A 13,694-nucleotide genomic window follows, 5' to 3' on the forward strand; every position below is an offset into this window, starting at 1 on the left:
CAGATGCCCAACTCTGTGCTCTTAACCAAAAGGAAGCTGAGGTTAAGTGCGTGGTTGCATCTTTCATTTCATTCATGTCTCACTCGGAGATTGTATCCCATAAAACACTGAAATGCCTACCTTCTCCCCAGAAGACCTTGTGAGAAGGAACGTGTAGAGACTCAACTCCACCTGTCCTCTCAGAACTAGGTGGGGGACCAGGCAATATAATGGGCCCACTGTAGAATATTCCTTGAGAGAATTTCAGTATCTAAATAGGGCCATTCTCTATTTTTAGTCCTGTCTTCCTTTCCCTTCACCCCCTACAGATCTACTCTATTTGAGTCTCATTTGCTCTGGGGGTAGCTTATCTGAGTAATAGTAGCAATTTCCTTGACAAAAACAGAATACTTTGTGTACCTGGCTAAGACATAATTTAGTTTCAGATTTCTGAAGATCTGTTCTGATAAACACATCTAAAATCGTCTCTATGAAAAATTAAATCTGCTATGTTTTTAAAAAAAAACAATGTCATCTGCCTGTAGGTAGGTGAGAAAAGAATAAGAAGACAATAAATAAATGACTTCTTGTCCTTGCTTTTGTGCTTTTGTAATAATTAGGGCTGCCATTTTATGCTTGTATGTTTGACATCGCTGACTCTGATAAATTCAAACCAAAGGTTGAGAAATGGTGATATATCTTCGAAGCAGTAACATTTTAAGACCTGGTTTTTTGATTATTACACACAAAAACACACACGCATGCACAGCTCAAACAAACCTTGACATAGGAAAGCAAGGAATTAAGCAGTTCCCTATCTTATCTAAGAAAGAAAATAGAGAAAAACAACTAGGGATTTTTGTTTCTTTTTTTTTTTTTTGCCATTGCTCCCAGCACTCCTATATAGTACTTTTGATACTCATTACTTACTTGGCATTAAGGTGGATTTAGAATCTAATTTCAAAGGATTTCCTCTAGATGTAGTTCTTGTGTTCCTCAATAATGCAATCTTGGGAAATATTGTTCACGTAAAGCATTTAAAGGAAAACACCATAGTGACATAATTTGTGTGTATGTGTGTGTGTTTAAGTTCAGTTTTGTCTCATAAATATGTAAATTCAGCCTGCCCGTTTTACTATCCCTGAAGCACACCTGAATATTGCTGCCTGTCTGATTAAATCAACATAAAGAGCTCAGTGAGGCACAAAGCACAAGTTTTTCCTGGCCACAGCTCCTAGAACTGGATGGCTTGCAACCCCAATGTAAAATGATGAAACAGAATGCTGAGAAAAACCACCATCCAGAGACTTCAGGTGCATTTGATATATAAAAAACTGGCCAGACCCTATTTCCTAGTTCCATTTACTCAGATTATCAGTTTAACAATGGAATGAGGTATTTAACAGGAGGTTCTTGTCACATAGAAGGCAGATTGGAAAAATCAAATTACTATCAAGCCTCACTTTTGGTATAATTCATCCCTATGAGTGATTTAGAACTAGCTAAGCAGAGTTGTCCAAGCCTGGCTGGTCATCAGAAGCATCCAAGAAATACTTATATATACCCAGACCTAGCCTCCTAGAGTAATACAGTAGGTTCAGGGAACCCTGTGTTAAATGCAATCCACTGTATTTGGAGAGTATTTTAAAGTTCATACTTAGGAGTCTGTTTATTTAACTTTGAAGCTAATTGTGCCTTTACAAATTTATAAATACAATTATAAGTTCATTACTGGGCTTTTTCATTTTAATAATTGTTTTATTATAGAATAACTGTAATTGCTTAATATTTTGTACAAGATTATAAGACACTGTTACTTCTATGTTGTTGGCTCAATATGTGCAGATTTAAGGAGTAAGTGAAAAGAGCAAAAAATAAATCGTGTTGTATTTAAATTTGAGGCCCTAGAGCAGAACTATTTTCTGCTCTAGGTACTATTTTCTTCCATGATAATTATAAGCAGATATCTATTTTTAAAATTTGTAATATTATCCATTCTGATTTTCATGGACTGTGTAGACAGTACATATAACTCTAGGGCACACACAGATTGACTTACATCTTCTTATACATATATCCTGCACCAATGAAAAATTATTTATGAGGCAGAGTTAATCACAGAATGACCTTCACATGACTCTTTAGAAAAAAAAGCATAGTAGTAAGAAAAGGCAGGGAAATCTAAGAAAAAACACTGGACCACGATCAAGCTGCCCTGGTCTAGTCTCAGCTCTCTCATTAGCCATGTGGTTTTAGGCAAACAACTTTCTTCAGGGGACTTCCGTGTTTTCATGTGTAAATAAGGCACTTGGTGCTCTAAATCTTCTAATACAACTATTGTGTGTAGTGTCTAAATAACAAAATAGTCTAGCACTACAATAAGTAACACATGACCTTGAAGAACTCACTTCATTTCCTAGTGTCGACTACTTCATGTCCATTAAGGAAAGTTAAATTTAAAGAAAAGGGTATACTTGAGAAAGCCTAGTTCAAGTACACTTAGAAGAGTTGCTGTTATACTATGGCTTTAATATGGTCTTAATAAGCACATTTCTTGTTTGTACTTGTTTCTAATCTTGCACCAGAATTGCAAAAATAGGTTAATATATTAATTATTTTGCTTGGCTATAAATAAACCCAGGTAAGGAACTGAGGTCTAAAGAAAATAATTTGCCCAAAACTACACAGAAATGTGATTAGAATTTTATGCTGCTATCTTCAATTTACAAGACTGGTATTCGTTTGAGTACGTGAAGACACCAAAAGAGTTTTAATGCACCTTAAAACCAGAGCAACAGTACTCAAAAATAAAATACAAAGTCCCTAGCGTAGCAAGCAAGAATTTGTTATTTGGTTTCTGCCCCACATTTTCATCATCTCCAATCACACACTTTCCACCTCAACCTTCCATCCCAGCTCTGTCTAGCCACCATGCTTGAGAATGCCCTGCTCAGCGTCTGGAATGTCCTCTCCTTCCTTGTCTAGTGGCCAGCTCCTCCCTTTATTTCAAAGTTTGGCTCAAATACTACCTCCCCTAGTAATGCCCAGACTCCTTTCCTGGTCTGTCCTCCCATCCGAGTCAGGGGCACCTTCTGTCTTCCTTAACCTCCTAGGAATATATGCATGGTAATATATACTATATTAGAATCAATGCCTAGTGTCCTGACCCTTTCACAGTATTGTAAGTTTCTCGGTGGCAGAGACTGTTTCATTTCTGCACACCCAGTGTCCAGCTGTAACATAGCTCTCATGGAAATTTAGTAAATCTCAAAAGAAGGAATCAGTGACCAGAGACCGCCTAACGTCTCAACCAAGCAGGCATTTAGAATTAATTTCCTATCCTCCCCATAGTGCCTCTTTTCTTCCATTTCTTGTAACCCCCACCAGACATTGGCTACCATGTTATCATGTTCAACTCTGAAATCCACAAGATTGTGAATTACCTAGCACTGTACTGTCCAGTATGGTCATTGCTAATCACATGTGGGTATTTAACTTTAATTAAAAATTCAACTCCTTCATCACTGTAGCCACATTTCAGGTGCTTAATAGCCACTGTAGCTAGTGGGTACCATAATGAGCCACACAGAGAGAATATTTCTATCATCACATCTAGTTTATCACTGACCCTTGGGCCCCAGGAAACACCCTTCCCACACGCAACACCAAAGAGCTGGAGAAAATGCCACTGATTCAGTCCTGGAAAAAGATACTGGCAACCTATTAACAGTTTATGTGTACATGAAGGATAAAACTTGGATGACATATTAGTCAAAAATGTTTTTGTTACTGTCATTCTACTTATGGACAAGAGATGGATATAAGATAACAAGTAAAGGTGTTTTTACTCATTGATAATTGAAATGTAAGTTTGATTGTGTTTATAAACCTATTTGTTTTCTAACAGTCTTTTTTTTTTTTAGAATCTGAGATTATAGGACATAAAGGATTTCAATTTTTAATTTCTCCTAGCTCTGCAAGGAAATAATATGTCAATTAATGGTGATTTTAAAAATGGACTTAAGGAGATCTCTTTATCTTCAGTAACACTGAAAGCCTCAATCCCGCACAATCATTTAGCACTTCACTGAATATGTATTTGTTTTGTTATTCCATTTGTTATATCATCTCTCCAATATGATTCTAACACCACAAATTTGGAACCAATGAAATGGTTTACTCAACAGAATATATGTGAATTGAGTTTGTATTAGATTGTATTACATAAAGATTTTTCAGTGAAAGCTACAGGAGTGTTTCCTCAGGAATTTGTTTTCTGTTTTCCTGAGCTACAGCTACCTTGCTAAACAACTTATTTTTTCTTGGCCTTTTGGTATAATAACTTTTACAAACATGACTACAAATAAACATGATACATGCACACTGGAACATTTGTTTTAGGCCAAAAGAATAAATATCATATAATGCCTGCATTAGTGAAGAAAAATTGAACCAGAGTGGAGGGGGGCTGTTTCTAGTTAGTGTGAAATATGATGATGTGTCAGGTTGAGCATGAATGCATCCCTTGATTGTGGTCACAGAGTGAAATTCCTACAGTTGTGGAAACCCAGAAGTATTACGATTTGCTTGGGGGCAGGGGAGGTCTTTGAGGTTTAAATAAAGGCACAGTGTAGTTTAAAGCCCTAAGCAACACAAATAACAAAAATATTGTCTCTTTCTAACCAAATACTTGTCACTCAGCAGTTGTTAATCCTTAGTCTTGAACTTTATGGGCTATGGGGATATAAAGAAGTATGTTTCTCCTACGCTGTCTGTCTGTTTGTGGAAGACACATGGTAGTGAGCGTGCATATCCATAGATAGGAAATATATAAGCAGGGTATTTCATTATTGATCCCCTTTTCTTTTTCTTCTCCTATAGGAAGTGGTTTCAGATGAAAGGCATCAAGGTGGACAGCTCCTGGAAGAACCAAAGTTGCTGCATTTCAAAGGGAATACCTTTAGTCTTCAGATCTCTGTCCTTGATATTCCCCCATTCCTCTGGAGAATTAAACCATTCACTGCCTGCCAGGTACTGGCCAAATGGGTTTCTAACAGAAACGGCTTTGCTTTAACCAGCAAGCATGTCACAGATCCTGGCAAGGGTCCACTTGATTTTCCTCCTTTAAAGGATGGATTTTGCCTCAAAACTGTCATAGAAATGTAACAGTTTGGGCTACACACAGGGAGTGAAACATATTGTCATAAATTCACAGCATTCTAACGGGTGGGAAGAAAGGTGCTTGCATGTTAGGTGAGATGGCCTTTCTCTTCTCTCCTGTTGGAATCATTGCTCAATATAGGTTGAAGATGCCAATTTAACAACATAGAGCCAGGTTGGTGGGTTGGTTTGTTTTTATTAAAAATCAGCTCATTATGAGACAGCATCTTTATCATATTCAGCAGTGAATAAACTGAATGTCAGTGAGGAACTTCTTAAGGGTGATAATTTTGAGTTGCAGAGAGCTATGGCTAGCCAGATGAAAACAAGAGATTTTTTTCTTTCATATATGAAGTGCACTTGCTGCCAAATGAATCAGGCAAGATGGGAAGGAAAAAGAACATGCCTTTCTTTCTCTTTTCTTTTCTTTTTTTTCTTTTTTCTTTTCTTTTTTTTTTTTTTTTTTTTTTTTGAGATGGAGTCTGTCTCTCTGTTGCCCAGGCTGTAGTACAGTGGCGTGGTCTTGCCTCACTGCAACCTCCACCTTCTGAGTTCAAGTGCTTCTCCTGCCTCAGCCTCCTGAGCAACTGGGGATTACAGGTGCCCGCCACCATGCCCAGCTAATGTTTGCATTTTTTAGTAGAGATGGAGTTTCACCATGTTGGCCAGACTGGTCTTGAACTCCTGACCTCAGGTGATCTGCCCACCTCGGCCTCCCAAAGTGCTAGTATTACAGGCGTGAGCCACTGCGCCTGGTCAGAACACTTCTTAAGAGTCCTTTTATAAATATCTAAAGGTACTTATTGTCCACATGTCTCCTGTTAGAGATTTCAAAAACAAAAAGCAAACAAACAAAGTAAACATTTCAGGGAGACTCAGAATCTCTTTGGATCCTATTTAGTTATTTCAAGTACATGTTTAGCCTTAAAAGATCTCTTATAAACAAGTCTATGAAAATTCCCAGTGATACATATTACATATTACAGTAAGCAGCTCGCTAGCCTCCATAGTTTCTAAAGCCAGTCGTCTTACTTCAAGTGCCTAAGGACAGGATATTTCCTTCGCTCTGGAAAAGCTTCTGGTGGACTCACATTGACCTGGAATCACAGAATGCTTTCAGGCTTCTTTGTTTTGCCCATCAGCGTAATGTGTAGAGTCCTCTGGGTTTTGTAACCTTCCAACCTTGCAGCATTTTTTTTTTTAAACTATACACAGGTATACCAGCTTGTCAGAATGGGAACAAGCCTAGTCACAAAGAAAAAACCTTGACTGCATCATGATGGTTAGAAAAACGTTGTACCACCAACCATCCAACTTCTAAAATTCAGGATTTTTAAACTGGACAGGGCTGCATTTTTCTATTGACTTTTCAGACTTACTACCTGAGGAATTGCCTGTCTGTACAGTTTTAGTGCATTCAAAGCAGCACAACCATCTCTCGTTGCCCTGAACATTTTTTTTTTTCCTGGGAGGGCCAGGGGCACATTCACCACATTTTTTTCCATGGGGAGAAGTTTTCTATGAATAAATAGTTTATGACATTCAAGGTGTAGGTCTCTTTGCTCTCCAGTAAGCAGTATTCAAAGTTTCTAGTCCAAATTGAACTTTGGAGTATTGTTAAAACAAGTCCTGATAGTCATGCAAATTCCTCCATATTAATCTTTATAGGCTATAAGGGTCTCATTTCACTGGATCTGATGCAAGTGACTCAGTCCAAAGTGAACTATTAAGTGTAATGCTTGGAGATAAAAAATCAGATGAAAGAACCATTACCTTGCAGCATCACTTAAACAATAATTCTGACACCAGGGATACCAAAGAGAGCCCCAGGAAGAAGAGACTTAGGGGGCTAAGTGTTTACTGACCTCAGAGGGTACAACAGGACCAGCCAAAGCCAAAGGACATTGACTTTCAAGGAAACCCAGCAAGCTTTACTGCTGGGATGGGCTGGATTACATGGAAGTTGTGAACATGTATAAATATTTGCCTTTTGTAATTGAGCATAATTTGAAAGAGTCTTGGAAGGCTGAGAAACAATTTAATTTTCTCTGCATCAGGAGGCTTGCCACTGAGTTTTCATTTCCACTTCATTTTTCTTACCCCAAATGGCTTTCCGCTCTATTCCTCCTTTCTCTTCATCACCCCTACCACCAATTTCCTTGCCCCTCTCATCATTGAAATCCTCAGCTTGTGTGAATGCATATTGTGCTTGGCTTAATGACCATGCTGTGTTTGCTCTGGGCATTAGATGTAAGCACTTAGGGGAGGGTTTGTGTTCAGCCTGCTTGAACCTCATGTAGAACATCATGTGCACTGACAAACTTGGCGTGGATAATAGAGAATGGCTTTTCATTAGGGCTTAGTGGTTAGGAACTAACAGGGCCTTTTTCTTGTTATCCCAGAGAGCTATTGTGGAGAGAGAAAATCGCACTATTCCTGACATCATTTATAGGTCTCTCCTTCAATTGGTGAATCTCCCTTTCTCTAACTTCAAATCAGGAGTCTGGGGGCTGACATATTACAATTGGTACCCAAAACTTACTCTACTAGGAAACTTCCCTGTTTTCTTCTGGGAAAGGTAGAAATTTCCCAGAAAGGTACAGGCTGGGGAGGTGCCCAGTACGTACAATGTTTTCCCTATCAGACACCAACAAACTGCATGAGAAATGTTTTTAGAATGGTGTGAGTTCAAGGTTGGGCCCAGAGATATGTGATGAGAGCCTGTATATTGAAGGACCAACTAGATCTTAAATCTTGTTGGTTTAGGTTCTGGAGGATTACACTTTATAGATGTCATTGCTTATGAAGCCAGGTATATTGAGTGAGAAGTCGGAAAGGCTATGTCAGGTCTTCTGAGATCTCATCATGGTAGCAGCCACTGACATTGGTTCGAAGAAAACCTGAGGTCCATGATGCTAGTCTCCCCAAGTAAACAATTCATTATATCCCATTTTCTTGTCAGTCCCTAAGACTCTACCACAATTAGGAATATATGATTTTCCCTCTCTGTAGAATTAGCAACCCTCCTCTGGGAGGTAAATAATTCTACTTTTAATAGGTTACTGGACCTGAGAGCACCTAAATCAGTTTCTTTTATTCCTTGCTGGGACCTCGGAGCTCCTAAATCACTTTCCTTTATTCCTTGCTGGCTGTGGGGTAGGGGAGCTGTAATAAACATAATACAATAAATTATTATTTTTAAAAGCCAACAAAACACAAAGTCAAGTTGTCACCTCCCTAGGGTAAAAGCAGCTGTCTTTCCAGCATGCTATGTATCTTGGAGAACCCAGTGTCTGTCTCCTGCTAAGATATGATTTACATTCTCTCCATCTGCTAAGAACCTAATTATAATAGGAGTCAAAATGAAAACATTTCCGGAATTCTTTAAACACCCATAACTGCTATACTTTCTCCTCCCATATTACTTTCCACATAATTCCTCTCAGCTCAGCGAGCTTGTTGGTGTTTTTTGTTTTTGTTTTTTTGAATAAATGAAAGTGAAGATGATTGCCGTGAAAACACACTAATCATGGCATTTCTAATTCTATTATTTTAAAATGTTTTGTTGAATGCTATTGGCAGCTGCTACTCAAGTCAACAATAAAAAGCATTCCCTTGATACTGTCTTAAAATCAGATTTTTAAATGTTTGGATTGTGTTAGATGGAATGGAAAAGAAAAAAGAGGGCTTTTGTTTTATTGTTTTTTGGTACTAATTCTCATGTCTTTCTGCAAGGAAAAATTATCTTTGCAGTAGGCATTACTCTTTTATATTTCTTCCAGTGTTTTTAGGAGAAAATACAGGGAATTTAGCAAATGATACCAGAGAGGACACTTTTAAATGAGTGGTCAGTGCCTTTTTTTTTTTTTTTTGGAAGGTAAGCATTACCAATGATTCAAATCAAATTGCAGAAAACATACATTTGCTTAAGAGCTGGACCTTGAGCACAGTTTTTTGTCTAGCCCTGAAGTCCAAGTGCTTGCATTACACTATAATAACTCAAATTTCAATTTTAGGAAGCATCTCCTACTTAGCTTAGCTGGGCAAAACCACCTTAGGCAAAAGTACCTGTGAACTCCAGAGTGCTGTGTTATGGTTACTTTCATTGAAGTGCATGGTGCAAAGCAACTCTACAAAAATTCACTGGTTTGGAGAAGAGAGTTTATTTGAGGGCTAATAAAAATAAGAATGGAGAGAACAAGTATAGGGCAAGAGATGGTGGAAGACTTTGAAGGCCAGGCAGGAGACAGCAGGCATCAAAGCTCCATTGTGGCCCCCCAAGCAAAGGACTCATGTAATAAATTTAGAGTTCCTAGGTGGTCTGGTCACATCAATGCCTGCCCAGTCATTAGAGGTAAAAAAAAAAAAAAGACCATAATGCTATTCCCTGAATAATCCCAGTCAACTGCTTTCTGCTTTCCTGAGCTATTTGCCTCTCCCATTAAGCCCCAACCCCCTCATTTGCTCTGTGTAGTAGAGCTTGAAGGCAGGAAGACTGGGAGTAAGTAACCAGAGTTAGCCATAATGGAAGCATAATGGAAACCAGAATATTAGAGGAGGAGAACAATGGGAGAGATATGATAGCAATCAGTTTCCAAAAGTTAAATTTACCAGAGAAGTAAAGACCAAACAAGATTATTGTAGCGCTTAGGGGTATAATACCAGGGATTGAGGATAATGAGATAAATGCCAGAGATGATGTTTTTGTAGTCCTCCTCAGAGAGATGGCAGTTGGGGCATGTGTGAACAAATGGGATCTTGAACAGTACAGAAGGCAGAGAGAGAAGTGTAGGAGGCTGAGATATGGAGGAAGGGCTGCCCATGGTTTACAAAGTGGAACAAAGCTTAGGAGAATTAGGAAAAAAATCACATTAGATAACAAGGAGAAATGGCAGAACTTGTAAGTGCACATGATGATACAAGTGAAAAGTCATTTGGAGTATTTTAGAGAAAATGACTTCCTGTAGGCATTGCCAGGAGGCCCCACCAACCAGAGATGCCCTCTGCTGCAGGATCTACCACAGGAAGAAAAGAGAAGAGATCATAAGCAAAATTTTTTGTATTAGAAGAAAGTGGGAAAGCGATACCATTAAATGGACATGTGTTGTCAGCTGATGGTGCAAGCAAGTTGTCCTCCAACGAAAAGCTTCCTTAGTGATCATTAGCTTGGTGCCTCTTCCAGCATTTTCCCCAGACAATAGCCTCCCTCTGGAACTCAGTAGTAGCCCCTTTCAGGGTTGCCCAACTCACATCAGTTTCTAAGATAACTTCTTCAAATCAAGAATTGAATTGTTTTAGTCAAGAAAATAGAAGGCGCTCAAGACGTTTCAACTGAGGGGAAATTTAATCAAGGGATTTATATGATTACGAAACCTCTGTGGAGAGCCAAGGTCAGAGAAAGCTACTAGTGGTATTAGAAAACCAGTCAGGTCAGGAATTTCAGGAAAGTGCACCAGCACTAAAGCAGTGGATTCTCCAGGGAATGTCCAGAAGCCCCTGCACACCTTTCTTGGGCTGTCAGTTGAAGCCTTCAGGTCTGCCTGCTGATGTTAGACGGGCAGTGATGGCTTCTGCACTTCCTTTCCCTTCCAAATCTAGCATGAGTGCCTCTTGTGGGCAGAATGGAAATGTGAACTGCCAGCAGGGGAATTTTAAAATGTAGTTTTTAGTCTTCAAGCCCCTTCCACATGGGGAAGAACAGAGAATGGCAAAGATAGAGTTCCATTCTGACAGCCCACTTCTTGCACAGGAATGAAGTCTGTGAAATGCCAGATCCTTTCCCACCTGTAGACCTTCTCTACATCCTTCTTGAAACTCCACTTTTCTTTTGGTTCCGGATTAATAACAAACAAAATGACCCGCAATTTATTGCTAAGATGCATGGTAGAATATTTGATTTTGTTATTTCATACTCCCATAAAGCTGGATCTCCTCTCTTCAAGTTCACAACCATCTAGAGTCCATCCATCCCTCCTTCCTGAGTCTACCAGTAAACATCCAAAATAAAAATCTATGGGGCTTTCTATAGAGAAAATTAGGAAGCAAGGTATCCAAACAAGTGTGCACATAAGGGCTTGGGAATAACTAGGTAACGCATAGCTTCTCAAAGGGAAAAGATCATTTCAGTCATGCTCTTTAGTCTCATGACACGTGCTGGCTTCATCACCAGTCATAGTTCAGGGTTCCAAACTTCCAGATTTGATACATGTCTTGCCACCTTTCTGTTCTAGTATTGCGGAAAATTTTATTTTTAGCAATAGGTAAAGGAGCAAACTAATAAAGTGAGAAATAGAGAAAAAAGTGAGCGTGAGGATTACTAGAGGCATATGTGGTCATTGCTAAGGGCCAAGCCACATTTGATTAGAAAGGAGAGAGACTTTTTAGTACATGAAAAAATTTCAGTGACTAACTTCTACTTCACATTATTAGACACAGTCTGGTAGCAAGCAATGGCTAATACTAGGAAAAATGAGTAATCTATAGATTTTATCATCTCCTTCCTCATTTACTAAAAGGTATTTTTGCCTCTCAGTTGTCCATATGTCCCCTGAGAGTGGGGGACTGAATCTGTTATTGTTTCTTATTGTTTACCTAGTACAGTGTCTGGTCATTAGCAGGCACTTTATACATTATGGTTGAATGGACAAATTGAGCAAATGAAGAATTGACAAACTAGATCACTCTGGGGTGGCCCTCTATGTGTGTCTGTCTCTCTCCCCTCCTTCCTCCCTCTTTTTCTCTCTGTCTGTGTGTATATGTGTGTGATTTTGCACTAGGTATTAATTTTTATGTTGGATACATTAGCAATATTGTGTTCTCACAATTCTGCATGAGTTTGTGGTATGGAGTTAAGTTCTGGCCAATCAGTTCCTTAGCATAATTTTTACATAGGTAAAAAGATAACGTCCTCCCACAGACCGAAGTAGAAGCATGGCTCACAGGAATCTTCCAAAGGAAAATATTTTCTAAGCGGGGAATGAAAATGATAATTCTTGATGTTATTCTTCCTAATTGTGTGTCACCAAGTGAAATCTGAGCTCTTGCAGTGCGGTTTCGGAATTCAAATGTTATCAATTGGAATTGACATTAATTACTTTTGTGCTGCTTGGCATTTGCTGGAACATTATTTTTACAACAATTCCACTAAAGCTGCCTAGGCAATTATCTCTGCTGTGATTGTCTTCATCGTCGTCGTCATCATCATCATCATCGCTATTAAGTCTCCCCTGTTCTAGTTCATCTCAGCTGGGCCCTGCAAACCATCCCTTCTCTCCTTCTCCCCTGCAGGAAGTCCCGTTCTCCCGCGTGTGGTGCAGTAACCGGCAGCCCCTGCACTGTGCCTTCTCCCTGGAGCGTTACACGCCCACCACCACCCAGCTGTCCTGCAAAATCTGCATTCGGCAGCTCAAAGGCCATGAACAGATCCTCCAAGTGCAGACATCAATCCTAGAGGTGAGTCCTTGATCTACAGGTCATTTGACCCTTTCTGAAGGACGATAAGAATAATAAAGCTATACCTACCAGCCGTGCTATTCAGGTTCTGAAAGAGCTTCAAAATGCACAAAGTCCGCATCTTCATTACTGATAAGGGAAAATAAACTTTTTCTCACACCGAGGATTGAACTAAACTTCCCCCTGGGCAAGGAAGCTCAACCCATCAGAGAGCTTAGACTGTGAAGGTACCTCTGGGGAAGGAACTGGTACCAAGCTTTTGATACACAAAATCACAAGAAGTCTCATTCCACAGCAGACTTGGATTACCAGCTGAGATTCATTATAGACTGAAGCCAGATGGTACAGTTGAGACACATGCCACAAAGAGGCACAAAGCCACCCTCAGACTGTTTTTCTGCTGGTTCTGACTAGTTTTCCAGAAGTCAGTTGCCCTATATGTGTTATTTTATCTCCAGGGATGAGACTCCCTGTCTTACTGTTTCTCATGCTCCCCAGGCTCAGAATTCTGTACATCCACATTTCCGTTACTCCCTTCCAATACAATAATATAAGGAGGACAGGACAATACAATAATATAAGAAGGACCTCATTCTATAAGGTAAGGAAATGGAAGTGCAAAGTGAGAAAGGACTTTGTCCAGGTCAAATCAGTATTGGAAGATAGAGTTAAAGTAGCAGTCAAGGGAGGATTCACTTGAGAACTTTTGCAAAAAGGCATCTGATTTCCGTCATGGCTCCCATTTGTCCTAAACCACCAAGTGACTTCATGGCTTTGAACATGAGCTTATAAAGTAGACAATAGCCATCCTTCCTGAATGGGATAGAGGGGAAGATTAGCAGAGGGACTGTGATGCTTTTGTTTGGCAGTTTCCAGGTCATTACAGATTAGTGTAAAAAAAATACATATTTTGCTTTTCACTTATAAAATAAATCTATACATATATATGCATTTATTAATATATAAATATATATTTATAAATTTAAGCTTGGCAGAAGATTAAACACATTTATATACATACAATTCAATTTCAGGGTTTTTTCCTGGAAAATTTATAGCTTTATAGCATTATTCCTTCTATTCTCATTTGAAATCATTGTTTA

General features: G+C 39.1%; 1 protein-coding gene across 8 annotated transcripts in view; it reads left to right on the top strand.

The window, feature by feature from the left end:
- UNC5D (unc-5 netrin receptor D) overlaps nt 1-13,694 on the top strand; it is a 571,089-nt gene that overhangs the window by 529,027 nt on the left and 28,368 nt on the right. For all 8 annotated transcript variants that reach the window (XM_001088208.5, XM_015145154.3, XM_015145153.3 and 5 more), the window contains 2 exons: nt 4,861-5,010; nt 12,427-12,591. In XM_001088208.5, the coding sequence (XP_001088208.2) occupies nt 4,861-5,010; nt 12,427-12,591 (315 nt within the window). The remainder of the gene's footprint in view (nt 1-4,860; nt 5,011-12,426; nt 12,592-13,694) is intronic.

The sequence above is a fragment of the Macaca mulatta genome, chromosome 8 (genome assembly GCF_049350105.2).
Source record: "Macaca mulatta isolate MMU2019108-1 chromosome 8, T2T-MMU8v2.0, whole genome shotgun sequence".
Classification (NCBI taxonomy): Eukaryota; Metazoa; Chordata; class Mammalia; order Primates; family Cercopithecidae; genus Macaca; species Macaca mulatta.